Consider the following 25,177-nt stretch of genomic DNA (forward strand, 5'->3'; position numbering starts at 1 on the left):
TGTGACGTGCTGGGGTATTAGATGCAAGCTACACATTAGATTACATGCTGTGACATTCTCGTAAATAATTATGGTTTAATAGTTCAATGAGAGTAAAACACATTGATGTTTCAGGAAGTTATGCAGCCAGCCATTTACAGAACTGCTTATTTGGTGTAATTATAGGCTGTGAACTTTAGAAAGACGTGTCTGTTTGTATGAACAAATTTCACACATACAGGGAGGGAGAAATCATGTAAAATATTTATTTATTAACAATGCCGTGAATCAACATTCATTTAATTGCAGTAACGAAGCATCAACCCCCCCACCCCCAACAGTCTGCATACTAATGCTGACTGAAAATATAGCATGTGTCGTAACACCTTACTTAGCTTTTAACTATTTATATGCTTTAACAAAGAAAAAGTATGCATGTCATCGCTCCAAAAAGATGCCAGTATGTTCTTTCACTGCTTAGGTTTGGTCCAGAACATTTCAGAGATTTTGGTGCATGTCCTTTTAAGGTCCGGATTTTTTACGGAACTTTCTTTGCACAAATATACCTATAAAGTATTTCCAGGCCTCCAGAAAATGTATTCCTCAGTCAAACCTGAACTGCAATGCTCTACTCCACATCAATACTCCATAGTGTCTTACATTACAGGACCAAAAGTTGTCACAAAAGCTACAATCTGTAAACACGACATCTTTCTCTTTAATTAGACAAGAACTAGCAGTCGAGTGCATCAGGTGAGTGCAGCATGGCTATGCTGAGACTATTTGCATATACGCCGCATCACGTAACAGAACACAGAGCCGGTGATCAATCATGTTGTGGCAAAAAGAGTGAGCAATCCTTTCAAGAAGGAGACAATTTCATTTCCTCCCAATTTGGACTCCCCATAAACACGGTCCACAAACGAGATTGGAACCTGCAGGACAAAACGACAAAGCATGATTTATGTTTACTAGTACATGGAATAGGAGCACTTTAAGAAAGCAGGTGGAATGCAGAAGACAAAGCTCAGAGAAGTTAGAATTTGACTTAATTATATGTAATTAGTATAAACAAACTGATGTATTTGAAGTATACTAACATCTAAAGAACCTCTAACAACACAGAACAACTTCAGTCAAAAACTCTGGTCAGTGGCTGAGTTTACCTGAAAAGATTTCTGCCTATCCAACTGACTATACTCTGATTACAGATTAAGACTGAGGTGTTCACTCTGCTGACCGATCTGATGAAAAATCTCCATGCTCACTACAAGTAAACAGATGACAATGATGTGCATGTGTGCAGCACCATTTAGTGTAGACGTTACCATGACTGCACCCATCTGGTGAGACCAGTCAGAGTGAGACGAGCAGCAGTGAGCAGTGCTTGTGTTTTTAAATGCTTTAAAATGATGTCAGACTCAGCAAAACATACTTCACATGTACTAATTAAAGAAGGCCGAGAGGAAGATGTTGTGTTCTGAGACACATAAGCTGGACATCCTTCCCACCTTCATCTTTTAAAGATCAGAACATAAACTTCGTCTCCTCTGCTGACCAGTTTCTGCTCCCGCCATGTTGAAGGTTATAAACTTTCACTAAGACGCGACACGTGCAGAATGCATTTACACATTCTAATTGGGAATGGAATCAGGTACAGACATTTACATGGCTAATATTCTTCTATTTAAGGAATTATTTACAAGATTACCCACCTCGTTCAATTGGATAGAAATTGTATTCTGAATGGCCTCAATCGGACTGGTATATTCTGACTGAGGTGTATACATGGACGTCTATACGCAGAAGTAAAATTCGACCAGGTTCACAAGAGTGTCTGAAGAAAGAAAATCTTTGCATCATGAAGGGGTTCTTCAGACTGATGGAGACTGTAGATGGTTCTATATCGAACGAAATAGCACCAAATATAGGGTCATATATAGCACCAAAAAGGGTTCTGCTATTGTTACAAGCATGTAATAATAGCAGAACTCTTTTTGGTGCTCTAGGTGCTTTTCAAAAAGGTTCTGTATAGAACCATCTACAGCACATTCTCCACTAATCTAAACAACCCTTTCACAATTCAAAGAACACGTCAATCATGCCTCGGGTTCTTTGAGTGTTGAGAACCATTTTCCTTACTAAAGAACCCTTGAAAAAACATCTTTTTATAGAGTGTGTACTCTTGGAAAAGAATATGTTCTTGAAATATTTTCTTAATTTTACACCAGTCTCACACTTTTCTTAGACAATGCTAGTTCCTCTACCATCACTTCTAGTTCTTGTTTACTACATTTTGAACATGTTTAATTCTGTTTTATCTTAATAGACAAATAACCTACACCCTGCATACAAGAACAATTAAGACTTTTTTAAGAAGACAATTTCTTAAGACGTTCCTAAGAGAAAATCTGAGATCTTTTTAAGTTTGTTTTTGAGAACCACATTTAGGACCATCCGTAAGAACTTCTTAGTGTCTGTCTTAAGATGCATTGGAAGATTTTTCTTAGAAAAGCTTTCGCAAATCTGGTCCCTGATGAGACAAATGAACCAGACTGAATGAGGACAAAACATTTGAAAAGCTCCAATGACAAAACACAAACCAAACATTTATGTTTATTTGGTTAGATGTGCTCTGGCCTTCAAACATAGGACAGAGGGGCTGACCTCTCCAATGGTGTAGCCTAGCTGCCTAGCACGGACGATCATCTCCATCTGGAAGACATAGCCCTTAGACACACAGCGCTCTACCAGGCGCTCCAGCACATCCTTCTTATAAAGCCTGGTAAACAAAGAGAACCAATGTATATATATGTATATACCAATGTTTATACAGCAATCAATGATCATGATAACGGAATGTTGCAGCACATACCGAAAACTTCCTGTCAGATCCGACGCTCCGGGCCTCAATAACACCTGTGTGACGAAATTAGCCCCACGGCTAGAAAGAAAGACAGGAGAGTTTACATAAAACAAGGATCGGTAATTCATGGCTGTCATGAAAAAGACAACTGTGGGAACATTTGATTGAACAGAAATTAGACAGATATTGTTTGCATTTCAAATCTTGTTACAATGACATACAAATTAAAGACCGTTCTGAAGTGGTTATCCTTTCAGAAATCCTTTAGTTATGACACTGAAGACTTCCCAGAATACTGATTATATGCTGTTGATTATAAGCACGCAGCTCATGAGCAGAAGACAATATCAACCAAACATCAAAAATATATCCATTACAACTACACAGTCCTCCATGAGTATTATTAAGTAATATAAAACAAGTGGGAGAGTGTGTTATTACTAATAGCATCAGGCTGTGATTTGGTCACAGGTTCCTCACAGCCATGGTGTCATAGGGATGACACACAACCTCAAGTTTTGCTTTTGTAAAACCATCATTTCGTCCATCATTTTCCAAATACGTGTTGGGCTCAGATCGGGTTTTTTTTTTAATGTATAGGTTCACATTCTTGGGTTTTCAGCTTTCATTACTTTAAAACACGTTTTAATTTTGCATGCTGGAGTCACACACTTGTGTTGTCGACACAGTTTAGCACCGAGATCTACGAGGTCTACGCTCAGTAGAAACTGGATGTGTGGAAATTAGAACAGTGACTCTTCAACAAAAGTAAAGTTTAGTGCAGCTAAAATTTTGTTTGACCAAAAAAAGTTCTTATGTTGTATGTTTAAGATATTAACATGTAACTTGTTCTATGTAAAGAAATAAACGTTTTATGATTAAACAGGTGATGGCTTATATCTTGCTACTGCACACTGTGACAACAGAGCACTACGACAGGTTTATCAAGACCCAGAATGTTCACAATGTTCTTCAAAAGCATTACTTGATGAATAAAATGAACTGAAGTGGGACTTTTGTATTTATATTTGTCATCGAATGGTGGTTATTATTGCTGATACACAATCACTACAATATTAAGTTTTATTCTGCATTTAGAGCCAGTTCAGGACTGAAATTTTGTTGGACTCTCACTTTCAGGTCAAGTTTGAACAGAATTGTCAGGCTTTATATGGGTTTGGAGTCCACATGTGATGCTGTGAGTCTTGCTAGGTTGGACTTCTCAAGCCTTACTTAAATTCCGACTAAAATTCAGGCCGGTCTCAAGCTTTATACTGAAGTTGGTCAAGTTGACTGTGACCTTTGGTGTTCCAAAAATGCAGCTGCCTTAGACGGCACAACAGGACACGCCTGATGAATCCCATGTCCTTATGCAAATTGCACTGCAGTGCACAGTGTCAGAATTTACTTAGCAAGTAGCCTGAGCTCAATAATTCCTTGCTAGTTTACGTCTGCTGACTTCCAAGCAAAGAGCTAAAGACTAAAACCATTACAGTCAATCATGTGCACAGTCAGTGAAGCAGGAAACATCTAAACAAGTAAATATGCTCTGGTCAGTGAACTGTCCTAATATTTGTGACTACCTGAAAGTTAGAAAAAACAGATACTATTGCCAAACAATAAAAGCATGACCAATATTAAAAGTGACAATCAGTACTTTTGTATCATATTCAACCTTTCACCTCTAAGCTGCTTCAAAATACAGCAGGATAGTTTGAAACCAAGCTGATTACCTAATGAGCTTTCGGCGCAGGTCCCATCCATACACTCCTCCATCTCCTCTGTAACGTGTTCCGGACACAAGGTCATATCCACCCTCTTTCTGTTTCCTAAAGAACAAATACAAACTCAGCACTGATTTATATACAAGTACATGGTAAAAAAGGCTTAATGTGGCAAAAAGGACCTTAATTCAACTCAAGTCAATTTTTTTCAAAACTTACATCAAAAACTTTTAAATCAGCTTCTACCTTGTACTCTTTTTACAGTGTACAAACAGAAGCATCATAGCATGATCTTTCTTAGCTGCCTTTCTAAGCAATGTCATTTCAGTAACAGAAATAGATTAAACTGAAATCAATAAACATCACAGTACAATTTTACAGTGCATTAGAACTTACTTGATGAACTCTGGGATAAACTTCGGCTGTATATAAAGAACAAAATCATGCATTAAATGCAAACATTTGTTATAATAGAAATGATTTTTAAAAAAGTTTTTAAGAGAAAGCTATATACTAATAAACAATGAGAGATCCACATGGCACAAAGTGATATCCAGTTTTTATACTTACGTGATGAGAGAGATCCGCGTCCATAATGATAATGAAGTTCCCAGTGGCATGCTTAATACCATGGATGTATGCTGTCCCTGAGTAGCAATTGAGGAACCCTGTTATTGTTCTGTCTTACATATTTGTTAGTAATTAGTCTACAAAAAGTCTTCAGCTCCAGACCTAAAATCCAGTTTCAAGTTCCGAGTATACAACCGCCCACATGTCTGGCCAGACACTGAAGGACGACTGACTGTCGAGCCCTCCTGCTACCCACTTCAGACCAGCTGCCCATGCCCCAGCTACTGCCACCTACATTGGACTAGCTGCCCACCCTACACTGATATTTTCATAGACTCCTAGTTATTACTAGTACTAATACTACTGCTATTAATATTAGTAGTATAATCACTTGTAGGTAGTTTGACCAGAGAAGGATGGGTCCCCCCCTGGTGAGCCTGGTTCCTCCCAAGGTTTCTTCCTCAGTTCTGAGGGAGTTTTTCCTTGCCACTGTCGCCCCTGGCTTGCCCACCGGGGGTTTTTACATTCTTGTTAAAACTCTGTCTTTTCTGGAATTCTGTGAAGCTGCTTTGTGACAACAGCCATTGTAAAAAGCACTACAAATAAATTTGATTTGATTTGAAGTCCTGGATTTTCTGGATTTTTCAAGGCCTGGAGCTGAAGACCTCTGGAAAATGTTCAAAAGAATGAAATAAAATAGTCTAAATGCCTGCCACACCAGTCAAACAAGGTTAACCTTAGATTATGATGACTCACCTAAACCCAACTTTTTTGCTCGTGGTCTCAGCACCTGATAAACAAAGTGAAACATTAATATTAAAGCAGAAACTCTTTCAACCATGTCTAAATTAGAAAAGGCTGTAGGTCTATTACATCAGCATACAACACAATCAAGACATCGACTACAACTCACGATCTTATCATCTCCGTAAATCTTTTGTAGCTGCTCGGCAATCTGCAGTGTCCCATCAGGGCTGCCATCATCAATGACTATAATTTCATAGTTGTATCCACTGCATGGAATGAAAGACAGAACGGTTACAAAATGGGCTGGTAACACAGATTAGATTAGATTAGGTTGTCTTTGGCTTCTCTTTACACAAAGTGTCCCATAAAAACACAAACACATAAAATGATGAATACAAATATATATAACAATCAACAGCGCTATACACCATTAAGCAGAAAAATGTGGGAAAAATATGTTAAACACATATATGAACAAAACATTTCTTCTCTGTAGAGCATGTGTGCAAAATTTCCCTTAGAAAATCAACAAAGCATGAAATTTGTCCAAGCCTTTGCATATGACAGCAGAATAACTTGGAGGATTAAACCGTCCAGGCTAAGAGAGATTTTGAAAAGGGGGAACCTTACCCCAACATTTTATTTTTGTACTATAAAATAATATTTTCTGCCTTTCCACTGTATTTACTCTACATGCATTGGTTTATTATCCTGTCCATGTCCAACCTGTGTAAAAATATGACTTGATTTTACAGTAAATGGATACAAAATTTCCCCTAAACATTTATACAGTAGCATGTCCATGAAATGAGCGCATATCAAGTCTAGGTTATATTAGTTCTTTAGCATTTATTTGCTGAATAATTCTACAGAGACTCTTATTGTAAAGGTGGGGCTAACCTGTTGGCCATGCACCTGCAACAAGGAACAACTATGATCAGTCTAGTGCTGATGCCTAGGGGAACAGACATAGCAAGGCTAGAGCAAACTGTTATAAATTCTGCTTTGTATGGCTTAGTTATATAATAAACTACTCGTGCAAAAGATGTCTCCTTTAATAGCAGCTGCTTTTGACATCAGAAGCAAAGGATTTAGCCAATGGGAGAGATTCAGCCTCTGTCTCAAACTGGAGAAGGCACTAGACAGAGAAATGGTGTTGTCAGTAGCTGCACGCAGCACAGATGTTACCAGTCCTGCAGTCAGAGCTGTGGAGGTGTCAAGTGAGTCACCAAAGCCAGCGTGGGCAGAGGAGATGACAGAACTGATCTGAGGGTTGGCCATAACTGCAGCCATACAGCCAGTGCCATGTGGCCGCTGCTGCTGGACGAGCAGCCGACTGGGATATCTGGCTAGGGCTTGTCTGTTGGTCATAACTGCAGTCATACAGCCAGTGCCATGGGGCTGCTGCTGGCAGGGACATATGGTTAAGGCTTCACCTATATTGGGGGTGAAGTGAGGGAGTAAGAATGCTGCCCTAGCCAGAAAGTATAGCACAGACAGTGAACAAACAGGTGCGGTTAACATCCATATCAGACTTCTGCCACATTTCCATCAACACTGAAGGAGTTCTATGGACTGCTCTGATGAAAACAGGGTCATCAGTCACACTGGCCCAACCAGAAGTGGCACCTGCTGGATTTGAGCTGGAAGGAACAGCACTTCATCTCCACACTGTAACAGGTCAGCTAGCCCTGATCGTGGGGAGAGAATGCCGGACGCTGACAATCAGGGGCAACTTAGTCTGGAAACCTGACACGCCCAAGATGTGCATTCTGGGCCTAGACCTTTCAAAAAGCAAATGGTGCCAAACAGACCTAGAGAATATCACAGTGAGATTCAGAGGCAAAACAATGAAAATGAAGCCATCGAATGTCCAGCGCATAGTGGAACACACAGCATCAGAGCCAGCTGGAGGATCTCTGAGGGCGGAGTGCGCCGTCAGGTCAAGGGCACTCGAGCAGCACCTCCACCAGCATTGACGATGCAGACAACGACAACGGAAGGCGGTTGAGAGGAGTGCTGCTGCTGTCATTGCTCCCAGTGGCATCGGGCTTGCTGCTATGAGCTGTGAGAAGTTCCAGCGCGCCCAGGAGGAGGATGCACAGCTGTACATGCACTGCTGTGAACAGCGAATGGTAAAGAAAAGGTGCACTGACATACAGGATGCCATGAAGTTGGCGTTCACCTGCCCAGTATGGATGACTCGTCACGCCCCAGGAGGAGGACGCAGCCTCCACTTCCATTCAAAGACTTAGTCATCTATGGGGGAGAGGAATTTTGTAATGGGGTGATAGTGTAGCACGTCCAAGAAACGTGTGCACGTTTATTCCAGGTTATTAGTTAGCCAGCTGTCTGTCTTTGGTGTAGATCAGAGCAAACTGAGATCAGTCCAGCGCTGACGTCTAGGGGAGAAGACGCAGAGAGGCCAGAGAGAACTGTTAAATCTATGTGTGTCTGGCGTCGCTGTGGCCAACAACAGCTGGTTAATAAAGCACAACAACCTGTGCAAAAGCTGTGGCCCCTTTAACAGCGACAAACGCTACAATATTTATATGCGTCTAGGAGCCATTAGGAACTTAAATGAACATAAATGCATAAATTAAAGTTACTCCCTTACTCGACAATGCTCAGGAATCCTTAATGGCACCTGTGCTATAGTTATCTTTAACGTGTAGCGCCAGGTTATCGTGTTTATTGGGGCGACAGCTCATCGTTAGCAGCTCTGCTAAGTCGCGCTCTTTCGCTAAATATTCACCTCACCTTTCACCAAAGTACTTCACCAGGAGCCACACAATCAGAGGCAGGTTCTCCCGTTCGTTGTATGTCGGTAACAGCACAGAATATTTATCAGCCTCTTCTCTGTTTCTCTTACCACCCCTTGAACCTGCCATGTTGGACAGGACTACACACAGGATGTGCGTCTAGGATTGTGGTCCGCTGTAATCCGCGCTCCCGATTACTGGTTCCCACGAGCCCTGTGCTGTGTGCAGTTAGTGAGGAACAGTCTGCACAGCACTGTCTACATGCACTTTTTGGAGGTTAAAGAAAACTAATATACTATTTTAACTGTTTTACTTACCATTTGAACCCATTCATGTCCAAATACTACATGTGATTTGAGAAAGAAGATTGCCACATAAGCAGAAGGAGAGTAGAGATGGCACCATCTCTACTTTTAAAATGAATTTTAACTGAAGCGTTTGTTAAAATGAGTATGTAAAAGCAAGCTGTCATGCTCAAACTTCTCAAACACTCTGCCAACCCACAGACAGAAATACACTGCTAACATTATCACAGTATACAGTGTGTGTGCTATCTATTCCAGACTTGATGACAGGTCAGATTCATTCTTGTTTCATGATGTCGTTCTTTTTCCCTTTCCAATATTCAATCCAGCTTTTTCTGCTGATATCCGTCTGATACTGATACCCAACAGTACTAATGCTCCAATCATTTCTAAAATGATTCTGATGTTTTGTTGTACAACCCCATGTCCAAAAAGGTTGGGATGTGCAGAATGTAAATAATAATACGATGCAATGATGTGCAAATCATGTAAACCATCTTTTAGAAGGACAATACTACAAAGACAACCTATCAGAACTGGGACACACAACTTATACCTGCCTGTCCTGACATTTTTAGAACATGTTGGCACCAAATTCAAAATGTTTTTCAAAAAACTGACATTTGTCAGTTCAACATTTGTTGTATGTTTGTTAAAAAATAGTCCAATGAGTCAAAAACATTGAATTCAATATAATAAGTGTAATGGTAAAACCCCACTTTTACGTCACGTATTGATCGACTTGAAAAATATCAGATTTGTGCTCAGGCAGGCTCAGAGCACACATGAAGCAAAGAACATTTAAAATTTCAGAAATGGACATTAATGGGCAGTGATTTACAAACGCAGGACAGTGAAACAGTATCTGGAAATATCAGTGGAAGTTACTTATAAGAGGAATAATTTGTTGACACAGCACATTCAACATCACAAGAAATCATTTTAATTTTTAAAAACTGATTTCACACTCGTTCATAACTAATTACTTCTCCTCTTTTCTGTCTCCCTTCTCACTCTCTCACACAAATGCACACATGAGAGCGTGAACGAACACACACACACACACACACACACACACACACACACACACACACACACACACACACACACACACACACACTTTAAATGCTTACATTGAGAAAACAAAAAAAAAAATCAGTATTTCAATGTTTAGACATTTACATTACATAGCGTTAATTTTACTACAAGAACTCTGTGCAGATTCAAATAAACCAGGTATTATGCAAGACATCACAAAATGATCACAGTGTTGTTTTATAATACGTCAGTTTAAAATTCACCCTAAAGCAACAAAATCAGGGGACCCAAAATACGCATAAGTAATAATATGCCTTCAACAACATATTCTTAAAAACATATACATTGTAGTGCATAAATACAAAAAATAAACCACAGCATTGGTAAAATATATCTAAAAAACATTCTCAGTGCGAAATTATTTAGTAAACTGCTGATAAATATGGCTATAGGTTCCATTAAATGTAACTGAAATGAGGTGGGATCCTCCTTTGGTGTCAAACTGAATTCAATGCAGCACAAAATGAGTCCTGCTCAAGAGTTTGTTCTAGTGATTCATGGCACTGGCTATGTCCAGATTAATGACAGTTTAAACAGGCATTAAATGAAAAACAGGGATAAAATGTCTGGAAAGAGGGATCAGGCTTCTGGAGATGTCACATGAAGAGAAGCTGGAGAGTAAAGAGGTTTCAGTCTGAAGCGTGCATCAGCAGTGTCACACAGTGAGGAAGTCTAAAACTGGTCTCGGTGCAACACGTCCTTTGCATGCCAATCCAGTTCTTAACCATCACAACCAACAGCGCCTCCATGCTTCTTCTTAAAGAAATATAAGGACTCAAAAATATGCAAATGTTGTCTCATTTTTATCCTGATCAGGGCTGGTATCCGAAGTATGGATCCACTGAAAAAAAAATAATGTAAAAGATCATGAGAAAATGCATTATTTACAGGAGGACATCAACTGATAATGACTGCACAAAAGAGAAAAGGTTTATATGCACCTGCTGGGGGCGCTCCTCGATGGCAGCCACTGCTGTCACACACACCAGGGGGGCCAATCTCACCTGACTGACCCACACCCCCTGGAATACCAGGAACACCTGGTTTACCATCCTCACCTCGAGGGCCTTGTATCCCTGTCTTGGTTTCCCCTGGAAGCCCTGGTACAGCACAAAGAGTGTTGTGAGCAGTTAGTGGACAGTGGACTACTATTATAAAACAATTAGTTCTGACCACACAACCTGGACCCCATTTCCCAAAAGCATCTTAACTGGTAGAGAGAGTCTTCAGTGTGATGCTTGCTCTACCATTTCATACTAATCTTTGTACTAAAATTCAGTTGATTACAACACATTTTTTCACCATGCCTGTATCATTCCTCTGACCGCCGGTTGCTGAGTAACAACAATGGTCTTTTATCCTAAGCTACTGGAAATATTTTTGGTGAAAGAACTGCACATTATTGAAATCTATTTGAAACAATGTTCAAGGATTCTTTGCTGAACTTCTTTCTTTACTTTGCAAAACTCAATAAAAGCAATGGAACATGAGGTTATCCATCCATCCATCCCTCTATCCATTTTCTAAGCCGCTTCTCCCTCAGGGTTGCGGTGGGGTGTGGGGGAGGGTTTGTGCTGGAGCTGTCCCAGCAGTCATCGAATGGAAGGCAGGATACACCCTGGACAGGTCGCCAGTCCATCGCAGGGTAGACAGACAGACAGACATACACATTCACGCACACCTAGGGGCAATTTAGTAAGTCCAGTTGGCCTGACTGCATGTCTTTGGACTGTGGGAAGAAACTGGAGAACCCGGAGGAAACCCACGCAGACACTGGGAGGACATGTAAACTCCACACAGAGTGAGCCCGGTCACCCGGCCGGGGAATCGAACCCAGGCCCTCCTCGCTGTGAGGCGACAGCGCTACGCCACCGTGCCGCCCACACGAGGTTATGAGTTATCACATATTTGTTATCACCATATTTACTGCTCTGTTGCTTAAAAGGCAATTTCACAGATGTGTCAATGTTTCTGAGATATAAAGAAAGAAGAATGCTTTGATGTGAAATGATGAGAATGAGAAACAGTACTTCTCAAATTTCTTTAGAGTGGTGGTTACAGAAACCAGGGGCTGAGATGACAACGCAGATATAGCCACTTTATTAATGGCCCCAAAACAACCAAAGAACCTACGCATCTTTTGAGCTTTTATTATATAATGTTGATAATAGTAAATTAGTTTTAAATCGGAAAAAATATTGTTTTCTTTGGGGACTATTTTGCCTTACAACACCCTGCATGTACCTCTCCACCATGAATAGATTAAAAAAGTAGAGGTTTTAGCCAAAAAACTTCTCAAAACTACCATAAAACAATGTCATAAAACAAGCTGAAAACTATAATAAAAAAATATTTAAATATATAAGAGACACTTTATACCTGCAAAACCCTTCATTCCTTGTGGTCCCTGAACATTAAAACCTGGAGCTCCTCTCTCACCAGGCAAACCTCTGCGTCCTGAAGGTACAGAGCAGAATTAGGACTCTGGGATGAGATGTGTTGCAGCAATAGGCCTGAATTATTAGTAACTTAGCTACATTAATAGCAATTGATAAGCCAAAAATCAAGCTTTCCCCTTACACCAAATGTATTCGATCAGCAAAGTTTGGTATCTGAACTCTTCTTTAGTTTTATGCTGGTGCTAAAATGCTAATGTAGCTAACAAGTAATGAAAATGAACCAATAATGGAAGCAAGCTGCACGCATTTATTATCACAGCAGCTGCCGCCTTTTTAAGCCAAAACTCCCATACAGTTTGAGAAACCACATAAGCAAAATGTGCATACACTTTACACAATGTATGCCTAAAGTTTCTATTACTTTTTAGCTATGTTGTGCTGCAGCTCCATTTGTTACAGCTCATCACCAATAAAGATCCAGAGCAAAACTAAAGAAGCAAACAGGTCTTGGCTCATCAACTATGTATGATGAAGAAGGTAAATAGTGTACATTTCTTTTTTGGCTGAATACTTGCTTTAAATTTTGCTTGCCAATATCCAAGTGCAATAAAGACTGCAAATACATCTCCATGAGCTGCTTAAAAGTCTCACCCTGCTCTCCAGGGTACCCTGGTTTGCCTTGTTCTCCTCTGTTTCCCTGTCGTCCCTCAGGGCCTCTGGGCCCTGGGGGTCCTCTCCCACCTGGGATTCCGGGCTCTCCTGGAGGCCCAACTGGCTCCTGGATGGGCACAGGCTTTCGACTGATCTCATTCAGGAAAGCGTCTATCTTCAGCACTTCATCTAAAGCACAGTAATATAACAGGTGAATACTCTGATGACCAGATACAGATACACTATTTTTAAAAAAGGGGCACTAAAGGCAGTGTAGACTATATACAGTACTATGCAAAGATCATTCATTTATTTAATTTCCAGTCAAAACAGCTATTAAGTACAAGCTGATTTTCACAAGATATCTGAGGAGATCAAGATCAGATAAAGGACAACCCACTTGTATGAGGAAGGGGAAATTTAAAGGAAAACGCATGAAAAAGCTGGAGTTTCCAAAGCTGGAGATGGCTAGCTCCACTTCAGATCTGAAAGAATCCATGAGTGTTTCTGTACATCCTTCTACTGTGACAGGAATAGAAAGGATTCAATTGAAAAGATGTGGAGCTGTCATGAAGCCAATACTTGATAAAAGGAACATTTACAAATCAAATAAAGAACTGCTGGTGTTTTCAGAACACTGGACTGACCTCCACATCTCAACATCACTGAATGTTTTTGGTTTGTGAGAAGCAGAAAATGCAAAAAACATCTGAGGCTGAACCTTGGAAGTGTGAAAAATGTCCCTGCAGATTTCTTTGAAACACTGACAGCAAGTCTCTTGAAAAGAAAGGCTAATTTAAGACAAAATACTAAATATTGAAAAAAAGATTTATATTTAGTGGTTAATGTTTATGGATACTTATCTATTTAACCTGTTTTCTGCTTTTTCTGACACTAGACAAATGAGTAACTTAAAGGTTGTTTTGTCTGGAAAGGACATTTGCACAGCATTGCATAAAGCAAAAAAACAGAGATGTGATGTTGTAGTACTGCAACAATGGAAACAGTGAAACACATCACATGGACTTAACAGAGTACAGACAAAGAAGAATTACAGAGAGAAAGGTTTGTCACATACTGTGCACTAGCTTCTCACAAGCCTGAGTAACAAGCTGGTAAATAATGGCAAGAGACTGCGGCTCTCCCTGTCAACAAAGCACATTTAAACTACATCACCAAAAATAATGAAATGTATCTTTTGAAAAGGAATGATGCTGCATGAAGCTGGCATACAGTATGAGGAATAACTCACCTTCTCTCCTCTCTCACCCTTACTTCCAGGAAGCCCCTAACAATAGAAAGAGACATCATTAATGATGACTTTAACTATCCCAGTCTGAAAATGTCACATAATTAACCTTTGAAAAACGCAGTGATGAAACAGCAAGCAGCAATTTTACATTACCACTCAGAGAACTTCTGTCAGAAGTGCAGACTCTTTCAACTGATACTTCATTTACATTTTCAAGTAAAACATTTTATTATGATTTGAATTTGATTTAAGCTTATTGTTGTGTATGCAGTCTTGTTCTGCTGAAAGATAATTCAAGGGTCAGAATCAAAACAGAATGTTAATAAAAATGTAAATGTAATTCCTTTTGATTTTGTAATTATGTATGTATTTCCATTTAAATAGGACAGCAAGACAATGTAGACTAAGGTTAATACCCCAAATGCTGAAGAAAAAAAAATTGAAAAAAAGAGAGGAAAAAAGGTCTAAAACCTTGGGTGATTAAGAGTATTATGAAGTCTAGCATATCTTTGCACTCACTGTTGGCCCTACGGGTCCCAGTGGTCCCCTCTCTCCAACAGGTCCTGGGTGACCAGGCATACCCTGGAAGCCCTATGAGCAATGGGTACAATACAGAGGTGTAAATTTATGCAGAGCATGAGAACATATTAACATGGTTAATGTGTAAATCTGGACGAATGCAGTCTCTATGCCTCTGATATCTTACTCTTGGTCCAGTACTCCCCGGGGGTCCAATGTTACCCTCCACACCTCTGGTCCCCTGGTGAGAAAAATGGACAAGAAAAAGCAAGAATGAAAAGTAGTATAGTAGTTTAGTATGGGACTAAAGAGACAAATATGAAGAAAAGATACATAACATATTCCAAGTGTGATACTTATCATTCACCTCTTTTCATGTTTTTTGTAACTATAGTTGAATCATTCTGCCTTCTAACAGTCTCACAGGGCCAGGCGAGATCTCATAATGAGAATACATGTCTGGACACAACTTGTTAAAGTTTTGTTGCTGGATAAGGTACGACCCTTTAAAACCCACCCACACTCCTAGTGCTCTTTAAACATTCAGAACACAGTTGATAACAAAGCAAAACAATCCACTACTATTTGCAAGAGTTAACATTTATTTCTACTGGATGTACTGTACTGTGTTCTTTACATATGTGACTCATACCTACATAACTGGAGTATTTTGGGGTTGCTGCTTACTTAGTTACATCCACTGCAAGACAGTGTGCTCAGACAATGTAGAGGGTGCACCAAGACACCCCATTTTGTGCTCTGTCTTCAGGAGATGCTGGGCTGTTTTCAAAATAACACTCGGTTTGTTCCCACCCTAGTAAGTCTACATTACCAGCCACATTTAGCCCAAAATTCCTCATTGTTGTCTCCAGACATTCTCATTACGTAGCCTTCTCGTAGCCTTCCACCAGTTGCTAAGTAACAACATGGTCGGTCTGTTGTAGCTTGTTGGTACTAATTTCTGGCAGAAGAAACTGCCCAAAATCAAAACATCTGAAACAATATTAAAAGTAATAGAACACTTGAGGTTCTGTGACGTTATGAAAAGCAAATGCTGTGATTTGGTCACAAGACAGAGACGAAAGCCCTATTGCTTAAATTTAAGTGGACTTGCCTTTGGTCCAGGTTTTCCTTCTTCACCTTTAGAGCCAGGTAGTCCTGGTAACCCCTTAAAAATAAAAAGGGGTGAACACAAAGAAATAATACAAAGTATTTTAATAGTCTCACTTAATGCCTCATCTTTCTGATCAAATGAAGGAGGCATCAGGCTCACTTGATTCCCAGGCCTTCCCATATCCCCTTTTTCGCCTCGTATCCCTGGAGGCCCCTACAGAAACATGGAGAGCGACTTTAATTCATCATCATATGAGTTAGTATTCTGGTACAAATGTGCTCTGCCAGAAAGTGCTCATACCATTTTACCCGTTACTGCTATGCCACGGGGGCCGACAGACCCCATAGGGCCAAAGCCTCCCTCAGGCCCTCCCTTGCCAGGAGGTCCCATTTCACCCTGGGATGGCACAGAAGATGGAAAGAAAAATGGGAAAACTAATTATCTCAACCAGCCACTGCGGTATACTTGTAGCAAGGAGAACTATGAATGTTGCAATGTTTGGCCCAAAACTAATCTATACATGCACCTAGAATAACAGCTGACTGAAAAACAGAGTAAAGAGACAGCACACCTTCTGTCCTTCCTCCCCTTTTTCTCCTTTCTCCCCTCGAGGACCAGGTTTGCCCTGAGGTAAAACCAGAATATGAGCAGACAAATATACCACAAATCCATAATTAACAGCTTGAAAAGAAACATGCTCTAGTACTTACTGTTAAAAACTAGAAGCCAGACTAATATGTCATTTAACTGATAAAATCAGCTGTTAAGGTTCCATATATTTACTGGCATTGACAGAAATGTAATACTGTACTATATCCCGTTAAACTGTTATGACAGAGGAGGTGTGGTCAAGCAGGGTGTGGAAACACAGAGCTTTCTTTTTATTCTGATAACAACACAAATTACTCAACTTTTCAGCCAATTAAACAAAATATTTTCATTTTTAATTTAATATTTTAAAAAGTAAAGAGAGCATGTTTACAGGGACTTTTCAGTCTTTATTTTTTCTTCTGTGTCTCCACTGATCTCTCTCTGAGCTCCGCCATCTATTGAGAAAAGACATGGCTAAAGAACCAGTCTGGCAGAAACAACACCCAGGTGAAACTTAGCAGCTACTCAGCCTGTTGTTTTGGCCTGACTGGCTCTAAATCTTACATGTGATGCTTTACTACACCCCCTCCTCCACAAATGTTTAACTAAAACTATGCGATTTTTACATTTTTGTCCATAGAACAAAATTATATTAACCATTACCATCAATTATCTGAATTATTGGTACTGGTGACAAAACTTTCATATCAGACAGGTCGTATTAAAAATATATGTTGTAGACTCACAGGAGGACCAACATCTCCAGGTGCTCCAGGGATGTCAGAGGTGCAGGTGCATGCATAAGCAGGAGCAGGGCAACTCTCCTCATCCCTCTGCAGAAACCAAAAAAGATCTCTGTACATAACTAACATACACTATACTGCCAAAAGTAACTCACTCACCGATCCAAATTCTATCCATTGAATTCAGGTGTTCCAATCACTTACATGGCCACAGGTGAATAAAACCAAGCACCTAGGCATGCAGACTGCTTCTGCAAACATTTGTGAAAGAATGGGTCTTTCTCAGGAGCTCAGTGAATTACAGCACGGTACCAGTCGTGAAATTTCCTCGCTACTAAATGTTCCACAGTCAACTATCAGTGGTATTATAACAAAGTAGAAACGATTGGGAACGACAGCAACTCAGCCATGAACTGGTAGGCCACGTAAAATGACAGAGCGGGGTCAGCGACGCTGACGCATAGTGTGCAGAGGTCGCCAACTTTCTGCAGAGACAATCTCTACAGAGCTCCAAACTTCATGTGGCCTTCAGTTTAGCTCAAGAACAGCGTAGAGAGCTTGATGGAATGGATTTCCATGGCCGAGCAGCTGCATATAAGCATTACATCTCCAAGCGCAATGCAAAGCATCGAATGCAGTGGTGTAAAGCACTGCCACTGGACTCTAGAACAGTGGAGACGTGTACTCTGGAGTGATGAATCACACTTCTCCGTCTGGCAATCCGATAGACGAGTCTGGGTTTGGTGGTTGCAAGTAGAGCGGTACTTGTCTGGCTGCACTGTGCCAAGTGTAAAGTTTGGTGGAGGGGGGATTATGGTGTGGGGTTGTTTTTCAGGAGTTGGGCTCAACCCCTTTGTTTCAGAGAAAGGAACTCTTAATGCTTCAGCACAGCAAGAAATTTTGGACAATTTCATGCTCCCAACTTTGTGGGAACAGTTTGGGCATGGCCCCTTCCTGTTCCAACATGACTGCGCACCAGTGCACAAAGCAGGTCCATAAAGACATGGATGAGCGAGTTTGTTGTGGAAGAACTTGACTAGCCTGCACAGAGTCCTGAGCTCAAGAAAACCTTTGAGATGAATTAGAGTGGACACTGTGAGCCAGGCCTTCTCGTCCAACATCAGTGTCTGACCTCACAAATGCGCTTCTGTAAGAATGGTCAAAAATTCCCATAAACACACTCCTAAACCTTGTGGAAAGCCTTCCCAGAAGAGTTGAAGCTGTTATAGCCGCAAAGGGTGTGCCGACATCATATTAAACCTATGGATTAAGAATGGGATGTCACTCAAGTTCATATGTGTGTGAAGGCAGACGACTGAATACTTTTGGAAATATAGTGTATCACAAAACTAACCTTTCTCTTATGTGTGCGCTCATAGTTCTGTGCATCATCTACAAATTTGTCTGCACTATTTTAACCACGTACTTATGGAAAGATTCAATGAGTTTTAATTCATTAAGCATGTGTGTGGTCTCTCACCTGAGCGGGCAGGTCACAGCAGGTGTCCTCTGAGGCCCAGGTGGTATTACACACGATCTCAAAAGACTGTAGCTGGAACTGTGGATTAGAAGATAAGAGAGACTGTTTTGGCCTACCATGCAGGAACCACTGTAGCACCATCTGCCACTGTGAGAAATTCAATTGTGTACTTTAAAGTTTAATCCTTCAAGGTCCCCCCTACAGTATATAGCATGAAACCCTCTTTCTGTATTGTGTTTAACACTAGAAAGGCCAGGAAAGGTCATTTTGACTGTTTTATGTTTTTAAAATGTGATCACTCTGACCAAAAATAAAATAAAATGATTTTAGTCTGACATTATGAAATCAATATTACAACCCCAATTCCAATGAAGTTGGGACGTTGTGTAAAACATAAATAAAAACAAAATACAATGAACTGCAAATCCTTTTCAACCTATATTCAACTGAATACACTACAAGACAAGATATTTAATGTTCAAACGGATAAACTTTATTGTTTTTTGCAAATATTCACTCATTTTGAATTTGATGCCTGTATTCTGTTTTTATTGTATTCTGTTTTTATTTATGTTTTACACAACGTCCCGACTTCATTGGAATTGGGGTTGTACATATAATAGACTGTGTTGTGTCTCTTTGAGCTGGATGTCTTTTCCAGCACTAGTCCAATCAGTCATATATTATTTTGGCAGCAGTTACTTAATAGACTATCTGCCTTATCTGAGTATTTCTACTTTGAAAAGCCACAGTGGTCATTTTGACTGTATTTTGCCTCTGTGGGCTTTTTCTCCTGCTATTCCAGTGACTTAATGTTTTTAACAGTGGTTATTCAGTAGCCTACACTGTAAAAAATGGTGCCTAAATAGTTCAATCTAAAAAAATGTATGTGGTAACAAGTACAAGGCTACAGATACAAAAGAGGTGATACAGAATGTATCTTGTTACATAACTACATAATAATAATAATATTTTTATTATACATAATAATTATGTATTACATCTAAAACTAATTATGCAATACAAATCAAACGTATAGCAAAAAAATAGTAGCTCTAAATTACACAAAGTTAATAGGCATGATTCACATTGTTTCATGTAGTGTATCATACTCACAGCAGCAGATCCACTTCGGGGCCCGCGAGTCCTCACTAGTTTGCCCAGCATCTCAAAGCCATCAGTAGGTAGCGCTCCAAGAGGACGAGCAGGTCTCTCTCCAACTCGCAGACAGTCCACAGATAAGGATACACTCACCTGACTAACAGACAGGTGAATCTGCCAATCACATTAAACAGAATTTCAGAAAATGTCCCAGAACAGTGCTTAATGACCAATTTTAGAGGTGTAACAATACACATATTTTCAGGTTCAACACGGTTCTTAATTCTGGGGTCAAGATTTGATTAAATTGTCATTATTTCAGGAGTCATTTTACAGCGGTCTACTGATGTAACATAACTCTTTTCCTCAATTTTCTCAGCCACTGGATACATCTTCCCCATCACACAATGCTACCAAGCTGGGAGGGTAAAGTGTTCTACTCGAAGCATGCTTCGCTGTCTAATGACCTTGAGGTAGCAACAGTTCAAAAAGATGCGATGGTGGGTTACTGTGTCTGAGGAAGCACATACTAACCAACCACAGCATCTTTTCATGCTAACAAGTTACTGGACAGCTCAATATGCCAAAGTTATTACATCAGCTAACAGACATCAATGCTGGCTTACACAATAAATGAATATTTTCCACACAGTAGGAGGTGAGGCCAGTTATGCTCTATTGGACTCTAAGTCACAGATGGTTGTGGCATCACCAGTAACTGAATTCCTGACCTCCCAATGACAGGGTCAGCATGTAGATAGCCACTTGGAAACCGTGGGAAAATACAAATCTTATTAATAAAACAAAAGACCACAAACTACCATGTCACATAATAGTGACCTTATAAGACATCTGAGCTATAAATATGCAACCTCCTTTTTCTGGAATCTTATATTTTAAAAAAGATACTCTATTAAAATTGTTACACCCATAATCACATCCATTTCCCAGTTTATGGTGCATTTAGTCCTAATGTCTCTTTTCCTAACAGACTATGTCCTCCTTAGCGCACACACACACACACACACACGCACACACACACACACACACACACACACACACACACACACACACACACACACACACGCACACACACACTTACTGACCTTGTGAAAGCTGCCGTAGAAGAGTGTGTGGACTTGGGGCTGGTCAAAGGTCAGTTCCTGTACCTCTCCTCTGTAGTCCAGACTGAAGTACAGCAACACTTTCCTCTCAGCTGAAAGCCAAAGAAACCTATATTAGTCACAATATCCACAAAACTAAAACAATTTAATTTATCCACAAAATTAAAACAAGTTTTTATTGATTTACAGAGTGGTGTAAATATGGAAGAGATACCTAAATGGATAGCTATAAAAATCTAAGCCCTGATCCAAGGTTTTTAACTGATCCAAGGTTTTCTCATGTGAACTCTTATTTACAGCCATTCTTTAAAACCACCATCTGCATTGTTATTATGTCAGATAATATGAGATGGTCTTTATGATAAAATGAGCTTTGAAGCACTTTCAAGTAATCAGTCTCCATGATAGGATATTTTATCATAGTTATTTGGATCATTTCTGCAGAATCTGTTCATGCTCCCCCAAAACAGCCCTGTACTCACGGTCCAGCACCACCCCCATCTTGGGCTGGAAATCATTGTCAGTGAGCTGCCAAAGGGCGAAAGGTTCTGTGGGAGAGTCTTGCAGTAGGCGGAACATCACGCTGATGGTGTGCTCTGGCGCAAAGCCGGCAGGGTGGATGAATCTGCAACACACAGGTAAACAGACAAGTTACAGTGATTCAGACAAAGCAGACAGCCTCTGTGTATGTGCTAGTTATGCTGGTTTATTGTTTATATGTTTATGAAAATGTCCTCGATACATAGAAAAGCAGAGAACAACACATAGAAGTGATCTACCTTGTCAGGACCAGTAAAACAGTAAAACTTGACCAAGTAAAGACCTTTTTATAAATGCTCGGTAATTAATTTTTTAAACTAAAATGGCAAAAAATGTTTATTGTTGGTTGCAGTTTCTTTAAGTGAAGGTTAGGTTTAGAAATACATTACATTTAGATATTTACAATAAATAATACATCATAAAAAAACTCTTTTTGGTCAAAAATAATGCATCATAAGGGTATCAAGTACATAGCAATACAATTGCAAAATGGTATTTTGCCCATATTGTACAGCCCTAATAAGAATATTGAACTAATGCCTTAATTAAGGCCACCAATGATTTTTCAAAATGTCTGCATAGTTCAATTGTTGAGATGTAAACAAGGTCATTTAGAGCTTGATATGGAATGGTCAACTGTGGAGAAACATAACTTACAGTGGTTATGATAAGAATCAGGGCTCACAATGTCTACAACATAAATATAGCCATTTTATTTACTGTCCTGAATAGCCAGTCTATGCTGAGTTTTGCTATGTAATGTTTATGATGGTTAAAAACATTACTGCATGTACCTCTCCAACATTAATGAATTAAAATAAATCTGATTTAGGCCAAAACCTTGATCCAAGCTATTGTAAAGCACTGCCTCAGGCTTCTGGGAGCATATTAACCATTTTATTTAATAACTGTCTGCGAATCATCTTTTAATGGAATTTAAAGCTCTTAAACCTTTATATCACCCCCACTGTGAACAATTCTGACTCTGTAAGTTTCTCTAGAGGGAAGCATTTCATTTTATAGCATTCAGAATGACAACAATTTAGTTATGCAGTAATTTTGAAAAAGAAAAAAATCAGAATTCCCCTTTCGTCCCCCCATTAAACACAAAGTGATGATTAGCTGTCCTTGGGATTACTTTATCTGGGTAATTTTTGTGACTGATTTCTTGTTTTTCAAACTTGCTGCACAACAAAACTATTGAAATATAACTTTTTCCCTCCAATACGGTTCAACTCTAATGTTTATTAGGCCCATTCGCCATGAAATGCTAACAGCTTGTAAAGGGAAGATGGTGTCTTTAAATGTGTGCATGTGTGTGCGCGTCTGACCGTGTGCTCTGGGTGAGCTGTGTGTCTCTGTAGAGGGTGTAGCTGGGTAAAAAGCTGAAGATGAAAGGCTCCGCTGCCACGCCCTCCACTGTGGAATGAGCTCTCTGAGTCAGACCAAACGCCTCCATCATATTAAAACCTGCAGCACAAACGCACAGTTTCTCTGGGAACAGTGCCAATAATGCCATGTGTTCACAAAATGATCAAATATGTAAAAGGGAAAATCCAGACTAATTGATTACCTTTTATCACATTGTTTCTGATGGTCATCTCAGGACACACTGTTACAGAAAATACAGCACATTAGATCACGTTTGTGTCCATATAAACATGTTCCAGTACATATGTGTACTGTTATATACTCACCTTCATTCTGTATGGGATGCAGCCGTAGAGGAACCTGCATTCTCACAGGTGCTGCAGCTGGAAAAAGTTAGATGAAAAATAAAGTCAAAATCACACTTAATTCTTGGATTCAATTATTTGTGCAAGATTCCGAATTACACTGGTGGTCAGAAAGAACTGCTCTCATGCTAGATTTTTGGGCACCAAAACGCATGAGTCACATTTTATCATTACTCTGAATCAAATAACAATTAGCACTTACTGAACCAAACTGCAAAAAAATCATAGTGCATCCAGCAATAAAGGAAGCCTCATGCCTCTTTCATACACTGACAGAAAACACAGTAGCTAACTGAATGCACCAGTTCTACCAGCTGATAGGTTTCACTGTGGCCAATGTGATAATGCACATACACCAACTACCCTGCAAGTAGATTTAAAGTTAAGTTAAAGGGCCTGTTGTCAAATTACCAGATGCTGGATTCAAAAGAGTTAATGCAGGAAAATCAACAACTTTAAATATCAGATATTCCAAATAGACAATGTAGGATGACACACATTTATCTTGTGGGGCTAAAAATCGAAACACGAGGAATGGTCTGTGGACAGCAACAAAGAATTTGAAGGAAGCAGTTCCTTTTCATTCAAGTTCATTACTAAAAACTTTTGAAAAGTATGAGAAAGCAGTGTGAGGTTGAGAACTAGAGGTCCACAAAATGCTGAAAAACACAAACTGGTTACGCTATGAAGTGTGAATTTCCTATTTTGCTTTAATTTTTTGGTGTGTCAGTGATTATTATATAAAACAACTTTCTCCTTTTACCATTTTAATGTATATCTAGTCTTGAAAAAAACCTCACATTGCTATGTTGTACTTTCCTAAATTTATTTGAAGTAATTTACAGTCTTCTTGCTTGGCACATATTCTTTACTGCGGTACACAAACAATTCATAGTGATTACGTACATCCTTCCTCTCCACACATTTTCCAACCCAGCCCCTCAAGATCTCAATGGGTTTAAACCAAGCCTAAAATTCACTTAAAGAACTGTGTGGCATTGTTCTGTTGGAATATCTATCACTTGTTTCCTCATTTAAGTGAACCAACAGTATAAACACATCAAAACCAGCTACTAGGTATCAGTGTATGATACAACGGTATGCAAGCAATTATTTTAGACTGCCAGTTTAGTTTTTTACAAATACACTAAACATAAGATATTTACACAGTAGACAATACAAACAATACATAAAGCTTTCTTGGGTTTTTATGAGAATGGCAGGTGACAAGTTTTTGGATAAAGAGTGAACACATACTTTACTGAATATGATTATAACCCATTATAATCAATGATAACAATTCAAAATTGTTGAAGTTGAATTGGCACCTTTAGTTTGATACATAAGCAAACACAGCAGCGGCTGTCAGAAACCTGCAAAGTTTACAGGTATGATTGTGTGTGTGTGTGTGTGTGTGTGTGTGTGCTTGTGTATGAGTGAGTGATGGTAGGAATGCATGTTTTATTTTATTTTATGTTATTTTACTTACTACATGCTAATGTTTGTCAAATACTGTGCACTGTGAGCTCCTGTAACCTTCCTTGCATGTGTAACCTGGCAAATAAAGCTTGATTCTGATTCTGAAAAGAACCTGCATTGTAATCTAACCTGTTGGATGGAGAATAGTGACAGCAGCGCTCTCTACTGTCCCCAAGCGGGAGTGCACACTGATGCGATACACTGTCTCAGGCTGCAACTCAGAGAAGCAGTGATTGCTGCTACTCGAGTCCACAGTTTCCTCCTTTATCTGCTTGTCTGTCATATTAATACAAAAAGAGACAAAACAGAAATGAAACAAATGCCATAAAATGAATGCAGGTAATGTCTCTAAACAGAATAGCAGCATGGGTCAGTGTTGTATGGTAGAGAACAGTAT

General features: G+C 39.6%; 2 protein-coding genes across 2 annotated transcripts in view; both read right to left on the minus strand.

Moving 5' to 3' along the window:
- Positions 1 to 225: 225 nt before the first annotated feature.
- On the minus strand, positions 226 to 8,870 carry dpm1 (dolichyl-phosphate mannosyltransferase subunit 1, catalytic). Its single transcript, XM_017710219.2, has 9 exons — positions 8,647 to 8,870; positions 6,053 to 6,152; positions 5,896 to 5,929; positions 5,140 to 5,216; positions 4,966 to 4,991; positions 4,579 to 4,674; positions 2,855 to 2,923; positions 2,647 to 2,761; positions 226 to 914 (listed from the first exon to the last, which is right to left on the minus strand). Exons 1-9 carry the CDS (start codon positions 8,775 to 8,777, stop codon positions 810 to 812), a joined length of 753 nt encoding a protein of 250 aa, XP_017565708.1. The 5' UTR covers positions 8,778 to 8,870; the 3' UTR covers positions 226 to 809.
- Positions 8,871 to 9,873: 1,003 nt separating this feature from the next.
- Positions 9,874 to 25,177, minus strand: part of LOC108434820 (collagen alpha-1(XX) chain) — a 44,911-nt gene continuing 29,607 nt past the window's right edge. Inside the window, exons 22-42 of the mRNA XM_017710231.2 lie at positions 24,910 to 25,056; positions 23,263 to 23,319; positions 23,139 to 23,177; positions 22,897 to 23,035; positions 21,508 to 21,650; positions 21,008 to 21,117; positions 19,917 to 20,075; positions 18,801 to 18,878; positions 17,324 to 17,410; positions 16,558 to 16,611; positions 16,287 to 16,382; positions 16,146 to 16,199; positions 15,987 to 16,040; positions 15,060 to 15,113; positions 14,873 to 14,944; positions 14,354 to 14,389; positions 14,180 to 14,246; positions 13,102 to 13,290; positions 12,431 to 12,508; positions 10,993 to 11,151; positions 9,874 to 10,892 (exon numbers count right to left, since the gene is read on the minus strand). Of these exons, the coding sequence (XP_017565720.1) occupies positions 10,864 to 10,892; positions 10,993 to 11,151; positions 12,431 to 12,508; positions 13,102 to 13,290; positions 14,180 to 14,246; positions 14,354 to 14,389; positions 14,873 to 14,944; positions 15,060 to 15,113; positions 15,987 to 16,040; positions 16,146 to 16,199; positions 16,287 to 16,382; positions 16,558 to 16,611; positions 17,324 to 17,410; positions 18,801 to 18,878; positions 19,917 to 20,075; positions 21,008 to 21,117; positions 21,508 to 21,650; positions 22,897 to 23,035; positions 23,139 to 23,177; positions 23,263 to 23,319; positions 24,910 to 25,056 (1,901 nt within the window). The 3' untranslated portion in view covers positions 9,874 to 10,863. The remainder of the gene's footprint in view (positions 10,893 to 10,992; positions 11,152 to 12,430; positions 12,509 to 13,101; positions 13,291 to 14,179; positions 14,247 to 14,353; positions 14,390 to 14,872; positions 14,945 to 15,059; positions 15,114 to 15,986; positions 16,041 to 16,145; positions 16,200 to 16,286; positions 16,383 to 16,557; positions 16,612 to 17,323; positions 17,411 to 18,800; positions 18,879 to 19,916; positions 20,076 to 21,007; positions 21,118 to 21,507; positions 21,651 to 22,896; positions 23,036 to 23,138; positions 23,178 to 23,262; positions 23,320 to 24,909; positions 25,057 to 25,177) is intronic.

Source organism: Pygocentrus nattereri, chromosome 9, assembly GCF_015220715.1.
Source record: "Pygocentrus nattereri isolate fPygNat1 chromosome 9, fPygNat1.pri, whole genome shotgun sequence".
NCBI lineage: Eukaryota > Metazoa > Chordata > Actinopteri > Characiformes > Serrasalmidae > Pygocentrus > Pygocentrus nattereri.

What these genes read in the sequence shown, in the direction of transcription:
- dpm1 (XM_017710219.2), bottom strand. Translation starts at nt 8,777, where the DNA reads ATGGCAGGTTCAAGGGGTGGTAAGAGAAACAGAGAAGAGGCTGATAAA. An exon ending in ACGCGGATCTCTCTCATCAC is followed by an intron (nt 4,992 to 5,139) that starts GTAAGTATAAAA and finishes CTTTATATACAG; the next exon opens with CCGAAGTTTATCCCAGAGTT. An exon ending in CTGCGCCGAAAGCTCATTAG is followed by an intron (nt 2,924 to 4,578) that starts GTAATCAGCTTG and finishes CTTTCTTTCTAG; the next exon opens with CCGTGGGGCTAATTTCGTCA.